This window comes from Schistocerca gregaria, chromosome 2 (assembly GCF_023897955.1).
Source record: "Schistocerca gregaria isolate iqSchGreg1 chromosome 2, iqSchGreg1.2, whole genome shotgun sequence".
Classification (NCBI taxonomy): Eukaryota; Metazoa; Arthropoda; class Insecta; order Orthoptera; family Acrididae; genus Schistocerca; species Schistocerca gregaria.
Window position 1 is genome coordinate 874,321,723 of NC_064921.1, and position 17,944 is coordinate 874,339,666.

General features: G+C 40.1%; 1 protein-coding gene across 1 annotated transcript in view; it reads left to right on the top strand.

Moving 5' to 3' along the window:
- Positions 1-489: 489 nt before the first annotated feature.
- The window catches only part of LOC126335278 (tRNA-splicing endonuclease subunit Sen2), a 57,571-nt gene continuing 40,116 nt past the window's right edge, over positions 490-17,944 (top strand). The window contains exon 1 of the mRNA XM_049998342.1: positions 490-1,009. Within this exon, the coding sequence (XP_049854299.1) occupies positions 818-1,009 (192 nt within the window). The 5' untranslated portion in view covers positions 490-817. The remainder of the gene's footprint in view (positions 1,010-17,944) is intronic.

Genomic DNA, 17,944 nt, shown 5'->3' on the forward strand with positions numbered 1-17,944 from the left:
TAAAGACAACCATAATATGGAGTAATGAATGTCATTTTTCCTTCTGGTGTTGTAGTTATGTACATCTTTGTTCCTTCTGAACTGAAGTGGATTATTTACAACAATATTTCCATCTTCAAATTGATTTTTCCAAAACCCCGCGCAATGGCAGAGCGGACTGCGTGTTTCTATGCCCAAGCACATGTTACAAGAAATTGATTTCGTTATAAAGTGCAATTTCTAGTTTCTCGGCAGAAGCTAAAGCTGTACTCGCAACTTTAAAATATACGCAGAACCAATTAGAAACGTTTTCATTTTAAGAAGTTGCATAGTTTAATCTGCGATGGAAGGTAAAACAAGTCGTTCCAAATCATTACGATTTATTGTGCAAAATCATCCATGGAACTTGAAACCAAGTAACTAACTAACTATCTTATTCAGAAGTATCATTTGCTTATCGCCCGTTTATTGCAGTGACGAGACAGAGTCCCGTAATTGTTTGAATTGTATCTATGGTTGAAGGGTAAGGTGTAAAGATCTTTGAATTTTCATTGATTTTACAATGATTCTAACGTCACTGGATTTCTACGGGCTTGTTTACATTTTTTTGTCTTTTGTAGGAATGTAAAAAGTTGTTTGTGTTGTGATGAAATGGGATTGTCGTGAAGAAATGTGTTTCTTTGGATATCTGGTGAGAAAAACTGTAAGGGTGCACTACCTTTAGACATTGGTAGTGTGTTTTTTATGCCGGGATGTGTAGTAGTCGTTCATTAATTTCGCGGACAGGCCGACATACGATTCGCGGCATATCAGTCCGATTTTTGAGGACCCATTGGTAATGGAGAATGTAAAGGAGCCCAAGCGTAAGCGTCATGTGTACGTAACACGAGAACAACCACTTCCCGTCGTTATAGAAAGTGTTTCCGGTATACATGTGAGTGATCGTCTGTGGCAAACATACACTGGTCGCTACAACGGCGACTGTGTAGTGGTGGAGAAAAAAAGTGACATACACTCATTATATACAAAGGTAATCAAGTAACAGTTCTAATGGTTTACATAAGTAGACACTAAATATTCGTGGTTAAGATGGCGAAAAGCTTTTCAACTCTTTTTAGGTAGTTCATTGGATTTTTATTATCCTCCATTGGTTTCATGGCCCTTAGTTTTATTCCTGGGTTTCTGTTCAATTTAATGGCGTTCTACCTTTTACGTCAATAGCTTTAATTAGGTGTATGCAACTGTCAAATAGAAAAAAAAAAATTGTGCACAGTGTACAAGATACATTTAGAAAACCATATTTTTTCTTCTGATCAAGAACTGCGCCTATATTTGAGAAGCCACTTGACGTTAATCTACATGCAGTCTGTTATCAACATTCATTTGAGTAGTTTAGCTCTTCATGAAATGTTACTTGCTAGTAAATATTGAATATCTCTGTTTAATCTCTTGTAACATATTATCCGATTTTATCTTATGAATCCCCTATTCATAATTTCCGCTAAGAAAGTCAATTTTGTAAGTTTGTAAGAAGGTTGTTGTGAGATGTACATTGTTATCTTTTTCTGAATGACTGTCACTCAAGAGTTTTCAGCTGTTGTTTTCTCAGCAAAATGTGTTTATAAACAGTGTTGCATATTTTCAGTGCATTTTAAGAATGGTAGCAGGCAACAACCAGAATGTTATGAAAAGTATGTTTAGTCATAGATAACAAGTTTCTGTAAGTGACCATGTTCAGGTGACAGATGAGCACTACATGAAGAAAAGTTTCTAGGGATGAAATATTTAGTTGTTTTTAGTTGTAGCATATGTAACATACACTGTACATGCATTTTGTATCCTAGTAGTTTTCGTTTCTCATATGTCAAAAAGTCACTTTTATATGTGACAGCTGCTGCAATTACAGGCAAATCACTTGGTGACTGATGTAACACGTATAAAATAATAGATAAACTTAAGTGTGACAGATGCTTTAAAAAAAGTATTTAATGCGAATATAACTTCCTTTGACTTGATGTAGGGTAGTAATAGGAGTAACTGAAACTGGTTGTCTATGAATAAATGTATTTTACAACAGCTTATAGTGGATCCATGATGGGTCAGTCCATACCAAGTGGCCCAAGAAAGAAGTAATTGGTTGCTTGACCATCTCAGAAGAATTTTATATTTGCTGGGTGAATTTCCCAATGCTCAGTAGTCACAAAAATATTGTTTAAAAATATTTATTGTTTGTTATTTTGAAATGGTGGCCATATTTTTTCCAGGCCGCGTGAATTTTTTCGTATTTGCAAGCATCTACATTTTTTACAGTTGTCCAGTAGTGGAGTGTCCAAAGCCTTTCAGATGAAATGCATTTAGTTCAACACACTCTGGGCCACAAAATTACATGATTATCACTTAGCTGAATGTATTCTTTAATATATTTAAATAGTTCAAAGTTATCAGCCACAAATTAAATAAAACTAAATTTTTGAACAGTAGTTTTCCAAAGAAAGATTAATTTCTCAGCTTTAATACACTCCTGGAAATGGAAAAAAGAACACATTGACACCGGTGTGTCAGACCAACCATACTTGCTCCGGACACTGCGAGAGGGCTGTACAAGCAATGGTCACACGCACGGCACAGCGGACACACCAGGAACCGCGGTGTTGGCCGTCGAATGGCGCTAGCTGCGCAGCATTTGTGCACCGCCGCCGTCAGTGTCAGCCAGTTTGCCGTGCCATACGGAGCTCCATCGCAGTCTTTAACACTGGTAGCATGCCGCGACAGCGTGGACGTGAACCGTATGTGCAGTTGACGGACTTTGAGCGAGGGCATATAGTGGGCATGCGGGAGGCCGGGTGGACGTACCGCCGAATTGCTCAACACGTGGGGCGTGAGGTCTCCACAGTAAATCGATGTTGTCGCCAGTGGTCGGCGGAAGGTGCACATGCCCGTCGACCTGGCACTGGACCGCAGCGACGCACGGATGCACGCCAAGACCGTAGGATCCTACGCAGTGCCGTAGGGAACTGCACCGCCACTTCCCAGCAAATTAGGGACACTGTTGCTCCTGGGGTATCAGCGAGGACCATTCGCAACCGTCTCCATGAAGCTGGGCTACGGTCCCGCACACCGTTAGGCCGTCTTCTGCTCACGCCCCAACATCGTGCAGCCCGCCTCTAGTGGTGTCGCGACAGGCGTGAATGGAGGGATGAATGGAGACGTGTCATCTTCAGCGATGAGAGTCGCTTCTGCCTTGGTGCCAATGATGGTCGTATGCGTGTTTGGCGCCGTGCAGGTGAGCGCCACAATCAGGACGGCATACGACCGAGGCACACAGGGCCAACACCCGGCATCATGGTGTGGGGAGCGGTGTCCTACACTGGCCGTACACCTCTGGTGATCGTCGAGGGGACACTGAATAGTGCACGGTACATCCAAACCGTCATTGAACCCATCGTTCTACCATTCCTAGACCGGCAAGGGAACTTGCTGTTCCAACAGGACAATGCACGTCCGCATGTATCCCGTGCCACCCAACGTGCTCTAGAAGGTGTAAGTCAACTACCCTGGCCAGCAAGATCTCCGGATCTGTCCCCCATTGAGCATGTTTGGGACTGGATGAAGCGTCGTCTCACGCGGTCTGCACGTCCAGCACGAACAGTGGTCCAACTGAGGCTCCAGGTGGAAATGGCATGGCAAGCCGTTCCACAGTACTACATCCAGCATCTCTACGATCGTCTCCATGGGAGAATAGCAGCCTGCATTGCTGCGAAAGGTGGATATACACTGTACTAGTGCCGACATTGTGCATGCACTGTTGCCTGTGTCTATGTGCCTGTGGTTCTGTCAGTGTGATCATGTGATGTGTCTGACCCCAGGAATGTGTCAATAAAGTTTCCCCTTCCTGGGACAATGAATTCAATTTCCAGGAGTGTATTTTTTCTGCTATTACACTGTATAATATAGTTACTTTTTATAGTATTAAAGGTGAGCAGCTTACACTTAAAAAAGATACACCATTTTTTTTTAAAAAAATATTTTTTATTTTTCTGATTTGTGGCCTACATTAACTTTGTTGGGGGACCAGATACAAATCTGAAAATTTCACAGTTAATAGACCTTTATGATATCAAACTTCAGTATAAACTTCAACTTTGAGATTCAGTTGGAAGTAATGGAAAAAAATTACAACCCAAGTCATAAGTATGTTTTTTAACATCTGCGATATCTAGGCTTATGGAATAAAATATATCAGATACAGTAGATAATTTAATCATATCTGTGATTACTTACTTTTTTTATTGAAAATAAGCGTACTAATTACATTATTGTTACATTGTTATTTGTTTTTAGTACATTGCTCATTGAACATTTGAGAAAGATGTTCACTCAGTTTGGGTGTTAGACTATAAGTTTGCACAGTCAGCGTTGTAAATTCCATGGGAGACAGCTTCATTAGTACATTTTTAAGTGGCATCCAAATTTGATCCTTCTCATTTTTTTTTTAAGAGATGTCCTTGGTGCTGTCCTGGAGGGTGATAAAATACAACATGTACAACTTGGTTTTGACAGTCAATATTATGAACTTTGCCAATCCATCACTGTTCATCATAAACACAAGCCACTATGTCTTTATTTTGAAGAACCAGTTGTACAAGTGTGGTTCCTGGTGTGGGTTCCCGTAGTCATGTCCTAGTTCATGAACCACGGGCAATGTATGAGTGGCCAAGTAAGTGGTCCTGACAGTCGGGATACCAGTTACTTTGGAATAAGGCTGGGCATCTCGGACATATTCTGAGTCGTGGTCACCTTTTTGCTCATACGGCAAAGACTACCAAATCAACCGTTAGGGGTAAAACTCAATGGGACTCGGGGCAAGTAAGGCTAGCAACCTGCTTCCCCGATACCTTAAATATGATGCTGGCAACAATCAGAGCAAAATGCCTCGGACCTTTGGAGGTGATGGAGTCCCACCTCTAACTGACAAACCAGTGACTCCTAAGATACGACTTGGCAAAGAAATGGTAATGAGATGGGGAGCTGTTAATATCAGTGGGGGCTACTATGGGAAGAAGGTAGAGCTGGTAGAGGCTGCAAGTAAGATGGGGCTGGACGTTTAAGCTGTTAGTGACATTCGGGTAAGGGGTGAGAAAGAAGAGGAAGTGGGAGAATACAAGGTCTACCTGTCAGGAGTCAAAGCAGGAATAGCACAATGGGGTGTAGGGCTTTACATCAGGAAAGAAAGGGAACCCAGCGTAGTTGCAGTAAAATTGGGATTTTGAGGCTGGAAGTGCAGGAGGTCAGGTCCATATGTAGGAGGATAAGAGTGGAGAAACTTCAGGGTAAGGAAATCAGGCACAAGTACTTAACAGCGATCTCAGAAAGGTACCAGTGTGTTGAATGTAGTCAGTTACAGTCATTGGAAAAGGAATGGACAAGGTACAGGGACACAGTACTAGAAGTGGCTAAAGAATGTCTTGGAACAGTAGTGTGTAAAGATAGGATGAAGCAAACAGCATGATGGAATGACACAGTCAAGGCAGCCTGTAAAAGGAAAAAGAAGGCGTATCAAAAATGGCTACATACTAGAACTCAGGTAGACAGAGAAAGTTATGTTGAAGAAAGAAACAAAACCAAACAGATAATTGCAGAATCCAAGAAGAAATCTTGGGAAGACTTTGGAAACCAGTTGGAGACTATGGGTCAAGCTGCTGGAAAGCCATTCTGGAGTGTAATTAGCAGTGTTTGAAAGGGAGGTGAGAAGGAAATGACAAGTATTTTGGACAGGTCAGGAAAACTGCTTGTGAATCCTGTGGATTCCTTGGGCAGATGGAGGGAATATTTTGAAGAGTTGCTCAATGTAGGTGAAAATACGATCAGTAATGTTTCAGATTTCGATGTACAATGGGATAGGAATGAGGATGGAAATAGGATCACATTTGAGGAAGTGGTGAAAATGGTCAATAGATTGCAGTGCAATAAAGCAGCTGGGGAGGATGAAATTAAGTCGGAACTCATCAAATACAGTGGAATGTCAGGTCTTAAATGGCTACACAGGATAACTGAAATGGCCTGGGAGTCAGGACATGTTCCACTAGACTGGACAAAAGCAGTAATCACACCAATCTTTAAACATGGAAACAGAAAATATTGTAACAACTACAGAGGTATCTCTTTAATCAGTGTTGTGGGTAAAATCTTCTCAGGTATTGTTGAAAGGAAAGTGCGAGAATTAGTTGAGGACCAATTGGATGAAAATCGGTGTGGGTTTAGGCCTCTTAGAGGTTGTCAGGACCAGATCTTTAGCTTACGGCAAATAATGGACAAGTGCTATGAATGGAACAGGGAATTGTATCTATGCTTTATAGATCTTGAAAAGGCATATGATGGGGTTCCTAGGAGGAAGTAATTGTCTGTTCTACGAGATTATGGAATAGGAGGCAAACTTTTGCAAGCAATTAAAGGTCTTTACATAGAGAGTCAGGCAGCAGTTAGAGTTGACGGTAAATTGAGTTCATGGTTGAGAGTAGTTTCAGGGGTAAGACAAGGCTGCAACCTGTCTCCACTGTTGTTCATGTTATTTATTATTTATGGATCATATGTTGAAAACAATAGACTGGCTGGGTGAGATCAAGATATGTGAACACAAAATAAGCAGTCTTGCATATGCGGATGACTTAGTTGTGATGGCAGATTCGATTGAAAGTTTGCAAACTAATATTTCAGAGCTAGATCAGAAATGTAAGGACTATGGTATGAAGATTAGCATCTCCAAAACAAAAGTAATGTCAGTGGGAAAGAGATATAAAGAGATTGAGTGCCAAATTGGAGGAACAAAGTTAGAACAGGTGGACAGTTTCAAGTACTTAGGATGCATATTCTCACAGGATGGCAACATAGTGAAAGAACTGGAAGCGAGGTGTAGCAAAGCTAATGCAGTGAGCGCTCAGCTACGATCTACTTTCTTCTGCAAGAAGGAAATCATTACCAAGACTAAGTTATCTGTGCACCGTTCAATCTTTTGACCAACTTTGTTGTATGGGAGCGAAAGCTGGGTGGATTCAGGTTACCTTATCTACATGGTTGACGTTACGGATATGAAAGTAGCTAGGATGATTGCAGGTACTAGTAGATGGGAACAATGGCAGGAGGGTGTCCACAGTGAGGAGATCAAAGAAAAACTGGGAATGAACTCTATAGATGTAGCAGTCAGGATGAACAGGCTTAGATGGTGGGGTCATGTTACACACATGGGAGAAGCAAGAGACTCATGGGTTCAACAGTAGGGGGTAGGAGGAGTCGGGGCAGACCAAGGAGAAGGTACCTGGATTCGGTTAAGAAAGATTTTGAAGTAATAGGTTTAACATCAGAAGAGGCACCAATGTTAGCACAGAATAGGGGATCATGGAGGAATTTTATAAACGGGACTATGCTCCAGACTGAACGCTGAAAGGCATAATCAGTCTTAAATGATGATGATGATGAGTTGTACAAGTTTTCCACACTGATGAAGTTCACTATCAGGCGAAGTTGATGTGATCTTACACTTCAGTAAGTTTTGTGAATGGGCTACAAAACAGTGTAAAGATCGAGTGCCTTTAATCTTCTGACCGAGTGCCGACAAGTGTTGGACCTTTCCTTCAAGACACTGTCATAAGTTTTCTTGTATTTCCTCACATTGTACAAAAAATAAGTAATTCCTTTGATATGGCTTTTTTTCAGAATTCAGAATTCCTTGAGGTGTTATGATATGATTGTCATCGGTCCGCTGCAGACTTGCTTTTGTGACAGCTCGCTTTCTTGTACCCCCGACACCATCACAAGCATTCTTCCCATGGCATGAAGTGAAAAGTGCCATTCTACATCAAACCCAAAATCTTCTTTATGAATGGATATGTTAATAATTTTGTTTTGTTTTTATATTGACTTGCTGCCCCATCCAGAAAGTAAATCAGTTTTTTATGCAAGGGTGGTGCTGTTTAGTGTAGTTTGTTAATTTTAGTTGAAAAATATGCACTGCTGTAGTGTTGTGTTCAAGGTAGTCACTTACGACACAAAACCTGTGGCTCATTATCTTCATCTTTATAATAAAATACAAATGAATGAACTGTGGCCTGTTTGTTTACCCAGTAGTGCCCTTGTACTTCATCTTGAACAACAAAGAAATAATTTTCCGAAAAGTCAGCAAGAACTAAGCATTCATTAGCTGCCAAGGTTTGCTTTTTGTCTTTCAAAAATTTACTCTGAGCCTTTGCAATAAAATGATGCATTTTCAGATTTTCAAGGTTAGCCACAAACACTTCAAAAAACTCTTCTTGCGATTTTATGACTGTCACCATTTCAATTCTATGTGTCACCCATTGTTTGTATTTTATATTGTCAGGCATCAAATTGTCTTCTGCAGATTATTCAAACATGTCAAGTAAAGCTTGTTTGCCTGGACAATCTTCACATTTTCCCTTGATCATACAATTGTAACTGTCAGTATTGTATACCATAACTTCCAAAAGGTCTTTATAGTCGACTCTAAGATTGGCCCCATCTATCATCAACTTTACGTTCTGATGATACAAACAAACACAAACGTTATGGGTGCCAAATGCCCCTGAAACAAACACCATCTTGGTCTCAACTTGCATAGCTTTGATCTTCCAATTTTAGTGTCAAGATTTTCTTTTTTAAATTCAGGAATAGTTCATTTAAGTTACACAATATTAACCTTTTTTGTCTTTGAATCTTAGAACCATTTTCTTTCACAGAAACACAGTCTTTTTTGCCAGACATCAAACGATTGTTATTGTCATAATCATAATACTTAATAACTTTATTGGCTGTATTTTCATCTACCAAATTAGATTCACTTTTCTTTTGTAATGCTGGCAAAATTCCCTGTTCTTTTACTAATTGCCTTGTTAACTTAACAAGGCGTTCTGACACATTATATTCATTACTAACTTTTGCTCAACTCCAAGAATTCAGCAGTAAACTGATAATCTTAATTTTATCCTCTTTTTTTAAGTACTGCATTTAGTTTTTAGTTTTCCTATCAAATCATCATATTCAGTGGTGAAGCTTTAGAACTTCCATCTGTTTTAGTACAAATTGTATTTTGAAACAAAACTTACAAATTCTTGTTGACTGTAGCTGCCACTTTCTCAGTTTTTGTATTCAAGGCACTTGGCCTTTTATCTTGACTTAGTTTTCTAATTTTCCTGGCAGGTGATATACCCAGGATTTCATAAGCTGTATCTACTTTTTTAATGGTTGCTGATAAGTCACAAAATTCTCTACCTGAGGTTTCACTATTCTTTCTCTTGTGAATTACAAATATTTTAGAATAAGATGGACACAGTGATTTTCTTGGTATGAGATTGACAAAAGGGCTTTTGTTTTTAGAATAATGATCAAATGTTATTCCTCACAAACCTTTTGTTATAGGTTTATTATGTTTCTCAAAAGAGTCCATGCAAGACTGACCAAAAAGGTGATGAATTTTTTAAAAGTATTTCGTTTCATGCTACTTGCATGTTGATTTGGCCTCCGGGCCGACCCATACGTAAAACAACACTTTTTCTTCTTCACTGTAATCTTTGATTAAAGTAATGTCTTTAGAATACACTCCTTGCTTCATTAATAACAACACCTACAGAACACTGAGACACCACTTTTCAACTGCACACTTCAAGAACTTCTAGCTAAATAAGTGTGAGTAGACAATTGTTGGTGTAAGGGAGAAGACAACACTCAGACTTGTATAGGCTTGCAGATGCAATTGTTAGCCTGCTGAAACAATTACTATAGCATTTTTTAGACAAATAATCATTAGTTAGTGTAATGTGGTGTGTTACATTATCCAATTGGTGACGTTATTTGATTAGCCTAGCAGATATCGCAGATGTTAAAATATGTATTTTTGACTCGTGTTTGTAATTTTTTTCCATAACTTCCAATTGAATCTCAGAGTTGAAATTTATGCTGAAGTTTGATATCATAAAGGTCTATTAACTGTGAAATTTTCAGATTTTTATCTGGTCCCCTAACAAAGATATTGCAGGCCACAAAATGGAAAAATAAAAAAAATCAATTTTTTTAAATAGTGTATTTTATAAAGTGTAAGCTGCTCACCATTGATACTCTATAAAAAGTAACTATACTATACAGTGTAATAGCAGAAAAAATATTAAAGCTGAGAAATTAATCTTTCTTTGGAAAACTACTGTTAAAAAACTATGAGTTTTTTTAGTTAGTTTGTGGCTGATAACTTTGAACTATTAAAAATATATTAAAGAATACATTCAGCCAAACGATAATTATGTTAATTTGTAGCCCAGATTGTGTTGAACTAAATGCATTTTATCTGAAAGGCTTAGGACAATCCACTACTGAATAATTATAAAAAATGTAGATGCTTGCAAATACAAAAAAACACATGTGGCCTGGAACAAATATGGCCACCATTTCAAAATAATAAATGACAATTTAAAAAAAAAAATATTTTTGTGACTACTAAGCATTGGGGAATCCACCCAGCAAATATTAAATTTTTCTGAGATGGTCAAGCAACCAGTGCCGGACCACTTGGTATGGATTGACCCTGACGCCATTCTTTAAACTCCCACTTTAAAAAACTCCTATGACAATTTGCAGTGCCATTTGTTTGTAGGTATTCTCTTCTGTGGGCAAACCGCATTTCCCGGCTTTATTATTTATAAACTGAAGCATGTCATTTACTTTACTTACAACTAGCTTATGGTAGTGTCCCTGAATGTGGCTGCTAAAGAAGGGTGAGGGGTTTTTTGTCGGGAAGACTCTGGGGCAGAAGTTGTTGGGAGGCAGCAAGGCCTTAGGGGATGATCATATATATGGACATAAAAACCTCATCTACGGGAAGAATGGTAATGACAGGATTAATTTCCAGATTGTGGATGGCTGTTTGTTCCTTTGCTTTGGTATAGGGCTCGCTTAAAAAGAATATGGGGAAGCAATGTAAAACCAGGTTGGAGGTGAGGAAGTCCTGCAAAGTTGCCAGGGTCTGGAAGAGGAATAAGGATCGCAGAGACAGTCAGAGCTGTTTGAGACATGGTTCATTGTCTGTTTTCTGCTGACAGAGGTCAGCGTAGTGGGTGGTGAGGAAATACTTCAAGTAGATGAGGGGTGTAAGACAGGGACGTAATCTTTCACCCCTGCTGTTCAATCTATATGCCAAAACACAAAGGCAGAAATGAAAGAAAGATTCAAGCCTGGGATTAAAATTCAGGGTGAAAGGATATCAGTGATAAGATTTTCCAATGACATTACTATCCTCAGTGAAAGTGAAGGAGAAGTACAGAATCTTTTTAACGGAATGAACTGTGTAATGAATAAAGAATATAGATTGAGAGTAAATCAAAGAAAGCTGAACATAATGAGAAGTAGCAGAAATGAGAACAGCGAGATACTTTAAAACATCAAAATTAATGGTCACAAAATAGATGAAGTAAGGAACTGTGCCATCTAGGTGGCAAAATAACCCATGGTGGATGGAGCAAGGAGGATATAAAAAACATACTAGCACAGACAAAAAGTGCATTCCTGACAAGAGAAGTCTGATAATATCTGATATGGGCCTTAATTTGGGGAAAAAATTTCTGGGAATGTACATTTGGAGCACAGCATTGTGTGGTAGTGAAACGTGCACTGTGGGGATACCAGAATGGATGTAGTGCTACAGAATAGTATTGAGAATTAGATGGACTGATAAGATAAGGAATGAGGAGGTTCTAAGGACAAGAAGAGGGGATGGTGTGATAGGATGTCTGTTTAGACGTCAGGGAATAACTTCCATGGTACTAGAGGGAGCTGTAGAGAAAGAAAGACAGGAAAACATCCAGCAGATAATTGAGGACATAGGTTGCAAGTGTTACTGTGAGATGAAAAGGTTGGCACAAAAGAGGAATTCTGGCAGACCACGACAAATCAAACAGAAGTTTGATGACTCAAAAGAAAAGGCGATTAGCAACAAATGTAATACCTAATTGAAAAACTGATTACATCATGAACATGATAGAGACATTCCCTTCAAGGACAACCAGTGGATGACACACTAACAACCCATGACATCACCAATATGACGGAAATGACCATTCTCAACGTCTCCGATATGCCACCTATGACATCATTATATAAATGACAACAAACACAAAAATACTTAAAAAACCAACAAACACGTTCTTCTCCAAAAATATAATCAAACTAACGTGACCAGTGTGGGAAATTGGGGTTTTTTGGGTGGGGACAAACTAAATACAAACATACAGACACACACCACGATCCCAAACCACACAAAACAATGACATAAAAACACCACAAAATTCCCAAATTCTGCTACACTTACAATATTCACAAAAATTGGTCACTTCCCTTCACCGACATAGCTCAACCGCCAATTGTCAGTACCACAAAATAAAAACCATATACTCCAAAAGTTATAATTACACTGCAACTATCGATACTACAAAACTGACACCTAAAACAACAAAAATTGGAATCGGACACTTCCCTTGACCTATATAGGTTAACAACAACTCACGATACCAAAACCCTCATATCTACGATACATTGGAATCGAACACTTCGCTTGACCTATATAGGTCTACAACAGCTCACAATACCAAAACCCTCATATCTACGATACATTGGAATCGAACACTTCGCTTGACCTATATAGGTCTACAACAGCTCACAATACCAAAAAACACTTAGCTACGACGACAAATTAGAATTTGTCACTCCCCATGACCTATACAGCTCAAATACAACTGAAGATACCAAAAAAATTGAAATTGAGTACTTCCTCTAAGATACATAAATCAACCACAAGTGTCGATACCAAAACATCAACCACCAGCATATGCAGTAAATAACACCAACCCAACACCACATAGAAACCCCACCGAACATCATAACACGCGAACAATAGACAAAAAAAAGAAAGAAAAAGACTACATACCATAAAATAGTTCCGGCGCTACACTCTAACCCCCAACAAGCATATCCTGCTTGCATTCGCCGCATTTTACTATCTCTCTCATAAGCCCAAAAACTTGCAGAAACTTAATGACGGACAACATGTCGTCACCCATTTCAGCCCGCAGATGCGCACTATTAAACTTAGAAATCATATCCATACCTAACAAAAGAAGCCACAAATTGAATTAAATGACTTACTGTGGAACAAACAGCAAACCAATAACATAAATACAATGGAAACTTAATTCTTAACTCTCTGGAACTAATTTCCGTTCTTCTATAACAGTCACGTCCGATAAATGCACATTTCAAGCACTGACACCCAAATGAACCTAATACACCACATAACACGCGGACCATACACACACCACCAGAGGACATCACCAACTGCAACAAGACAACATCTACAAACACAACACACTCATAAACTAAACTCCATGACGTCACACAACACAGCACCCTTATGTCACGGGCCAAAGCCGACGGGTAGGATCGAACGCCTCCATTGACTCAATGAATTGGCCATCTTATCTCATAGTGGGATATATGTATCAACGGTTATGGTGATTACTTTTTAAATAAGGAACAGTTAACTTACTTTTTTCCCATGTGTCTAGTTTTCATTTGACTACCACTTATATACCAACTGACAAAAAGATACAAGTAAAAAGACTAATGTGGCTCTAGTGAACAACACAATGTAAGCTGCTCTTTACAAAATCAATGAACATGACATGTCAGATATGAACCAACCCCCAAAATCAAATGACTGGGTTTCCCACAGAAGAACTAATGATAAATTATAAACAAAATACACAAGTGACATCAAAAATTGAATATGCAAATCTTTGTGACACATGATGTCTCATTGCTGTGTATCTAGAGGTGAGAGCTTTCAAGATAGCTAAAACTTTTTTTGGGATAGTGAAAAGGGGGAAGGGGCCAGGTTGACAACAGTGTTAAGAGCCGGGTTAGATATAGGTTTTATTTATTTAAAGGGGAAGAGAAAGAAGTTCCTGAGATTTGAGACGTCTGTGGTCTATAGAAAGTTAAATACAATTGATAAATTTACTAGTGAACAGTTACACTCCCAGAATGGAATAAGACACACATAGCTTATTTACCTATTTCAGATAATCATACAAATGTCACTTCAACTGTTGGCGGACAATAATGATTCTAGAGTTGGAGTACAGGAAAGTAGTGTTACAGAGTAAATGTATTTTGTGGAAGGAACAGAGGTGTTTAGGTAAGAAATGTATTTGAATGATGTCATTATGCAAAGTCAGAGCGCCAAGTGCTCCCTAGTAATGTTACTGAAAAGGTGAACGTCTTTGGGAAAGGGTGGGTGGTATGCAGAGATACTGATTCTTATTTCAAGTCCCTTAAAAGATTATAAGACCCACGGAGGGCTTCAGGAAGAGAATGTCAGGCAAGATTTTATGTAGGGCAAAGGCTTGTTTTTCAAACTGATGGAAACAGAGCAAGAGTACATGGTGAGACTGGTAAGAGATAAAATATGGTGAAAGACAGGTTGAAAAATGAAAAGACAATTATAGAAGTAGTTTTAAAAACATATTAGAAGAAACTAATTTCGTATCACGAACATGAACCACCAACATTCCCCAATTTTTCCATCTGTCACGTGTTCCATGTCAAAATGCTGTTCGTCTACAGTATCAACATTCTTAGGCTTTGGATCTGCATTGAGAAGCTGGAATTATCCAAATACACTCCTGGAAATTGAAATAAGAATACCGTGAATTCATTGTCCCAGGAAGCGGAAACTTTATTGACACATTCCTGGGGTCAGATACATCACATGATCACACTGACAGAACCACAGGCAACAGAGCATGCACAATGTCGGCACTAGTACAGTGTATATCCACCTTTCGCAGCAATGCAGGCTGCTATTCTCCCATGGAGACGATCGTAGAGATGCTGGATGTAGTCCTGTGGAACGCTTTGCCATGCCATTTCCACCTGGCGCCTCAGTTGGACCAGCGTTCGTGCTGGACGTGCAGACCGCGTGAGACGACGCTTCATCCAGTCCCAAACATGCTCAATGGGGGACAGATCCGGAGATCTTGCTGGCCAGGGTAGTTGACTTACACCTTGTAGAGCACGTTGGGTGGCACGGGATACATGCGGAAGTGCATTGTCCTGTTGGAACAGCAAGTTTCCTTGCCGGTCTAGGAATGGTAGAACGATAGGTTCGATGACGGTTTGGATGTACCGTGCACTATTCAGCGTCCCCTCGACGATCACCAGAGGTGTACGGCCAGTGTAGGAGATCGCTCCCCACACCATGATGCCGGGTGTTGGCCCTGTGTGCCTCGGTCGTATGCAGCCCTGATTGTGGCGCTCACCTGCACGGCGCCAAACACGCATACGACCATCATTGGCACCAAGGCAGAAGCGACTCTCATCGCTGAAGACGACACGTCTCCATTCGTCCCTCCATTCACACCTGTCGCGACACCACTGGAGGCGGGCTGCACAATGTTGGGGCGTGAGCAGAAGACGGCCTAACGGTGTGCGGGACCGTAGCCCAGCTTCATGGAGACGGTTGCGAATGGTCCTCGCCGATACCCCAGGAGCAACAGTGTCCCTAATTTGCTGGGAAGTGGCGGTGCGGTCCCCTACGGCACTGCGTAGGATCCCTCGGTCTTGGCGTGCGTCGCTGCGGTCCGGTCCCAGGTCGACGGGCACATGAACCTTCCACCGACCACTGGCAACAACATCGATGTACTGTGGAGACCTCACGCCCCACGTGTTGAGCAATTCGGCGGTACGTCCACCCGGACTCCCGCATGCCCACTATACGCCCTCGCTCAAAGTCCGTCAACTGCACATACGGTTCACGTCCACGCTGCCGCGGCATGCTACCAGTGTTAAAGACTGCGATGGAGCTCCGTAGGCCACGGCAAACTGGCTGACACTGACGGCGGCGGTGCACAAATGCTGCGCAGCTAGCGCCATTCGACGGCCAACACCGCGGTTCCTGGTGTGTCCGCAGTGCCGTGCGTGTGATCATTGCTTGTACAGCCCTCTCGCAGTGTCCGGAGCAAGTATGGTGGGTCTGACACACCGGTGTCAATGTGTTCTTTTTTCCATTTCCAGGAGTGTATGTTAATGACTTTCATAGAACCTTTACAGTCAGTATGCCTCCAGCTAGTCCAGAGATGTGTGTTATTTTCTGGACATCAGTAAAACTGTTGCCACTGTGATACAGCCACTGGCCAGTTCATACAGTTTCACATAAAACCCAGAGAAGCTTCGTAAGGGCTTTGACTACTGCTCATCATGCTTCGCGATGAGACATACCCTACTCAAAGTCTTGTTCTTACTGTCCAGATCTGTCACATACACAGTATTTTAGTCCACCCCAAGCTACTTTGCCCCTTATTGCGTCTGATTGTAGCTCTGTTATATGTATTTTGTACACGATCAAAGATAGGGACTCAGGTGAAGGAAGTCACATTAGTTTCCACATGTCCTACAGCCCCTATTCAGTGTCATGTGCTGTCTACTTAAAGAATAATTTGTGAAACTATGACTAATTGAAAATTGACTACCTTCTTGCTCAACATGTTTGTTCTTTCCTAAGCTACTTAGTTCCTAATTCTGCACCCCCCTGTGAACAAACCAGGTACACCACTTGTCTCATACTCCCACCCACCATCTCCGACTGTAGTCTTTTCACGCAGATTTCCCACACAATCAAAAATAAGGATTCGTGTGAAAGCAGTCACATTACATTCCACATGTCCTTCAGTTACTGTGCAGTTCATTCTGTCTACTTGCATGAAATTCTGCAGAGAAACTATGGCTAACTGTTGACTACCTAGTTTTGAGCATGCTGCAAAACACAATATGAAGAACTTCAACAATCGCGTAACTGCTTTTCCAGTTTGACTTCTAACTGCCAGTATCAGCTTCTTGGAACTGTGCCTTTGGGAACTGTTCCTCTAGCATTTCCTGAAAAGCCTCCCACCTTAAAACTCAGCTAGGTCTTGTTTGTAGCTACCCCTTCCACCTTTTGCATTTAGCCTATATTAAACATTTGTTCATCACAATCGGAGCAGTTGAACAAATGTCTCTTTCAGTGCCATTACACTTTTCTTCTGTCAGCATTTACTAAGTCCATCTATCAGCAATAACAACAGCAAGGGCACAGCTGACAGCGTTGAAATGTAGACTAATGATAGCTTTTAAATGGTAGCAAATGGTAAATTTATGCTAGTTGCAGGACTGATGTAGGTATAGTGGTTATTGCTGAAACAACTAGTTTTCAGTTATATCTTTTTTTCCAAGCCAGTTTAACCTGACAATTAAAACCTCTCAAAATAACAGGTTCCTGAAATAACGAGTTTTCGGTTTTTTATTCCTGTTATTTTCTGTGTTAAATGTAAAAATCAAACAGAGACTGGAAAATTTTGGCTCACTCAATTACAAGGCATGTAAAATCAAAATATTAAATTAATTAGGAAAACTAAAAAAAAAAAAACTTGGCGCACCCACTGTTTCCTGCTTTTCAAGAAAAGTAGTAAACCTAAGTGGCTGAATAATACAAAAAATCACCATGGCTCTCCTATTTATTTTAATTTTTTCAAACTTGCTCAAAGATCATGTTATAATTGATCATCCCACTGCTTGGGCATTATGAATAATCGGTGCTAAGGGAACGAAAACTGATGTTGAGGAACTCTGTTTTTTGTGTTAAATTGTCAGGTTTCAGAGGCTATAAGCAGATAAATGCATACTATGTAGACAAAGGCAGCAAATCAGCTACTCTCAGTTTTTATACTATGAATGAATTATTATTAAGTTTTTAAATTATTACTGTTACCATAATTTCCTTACTCTTTTAATATTTCATAGAAATGGCAGGCAGCTCTAATCTTTTAAAGTAAATGAAGCATTGTACTTCATTGTCATGTCACTTAATAAAAATATTTCCAGA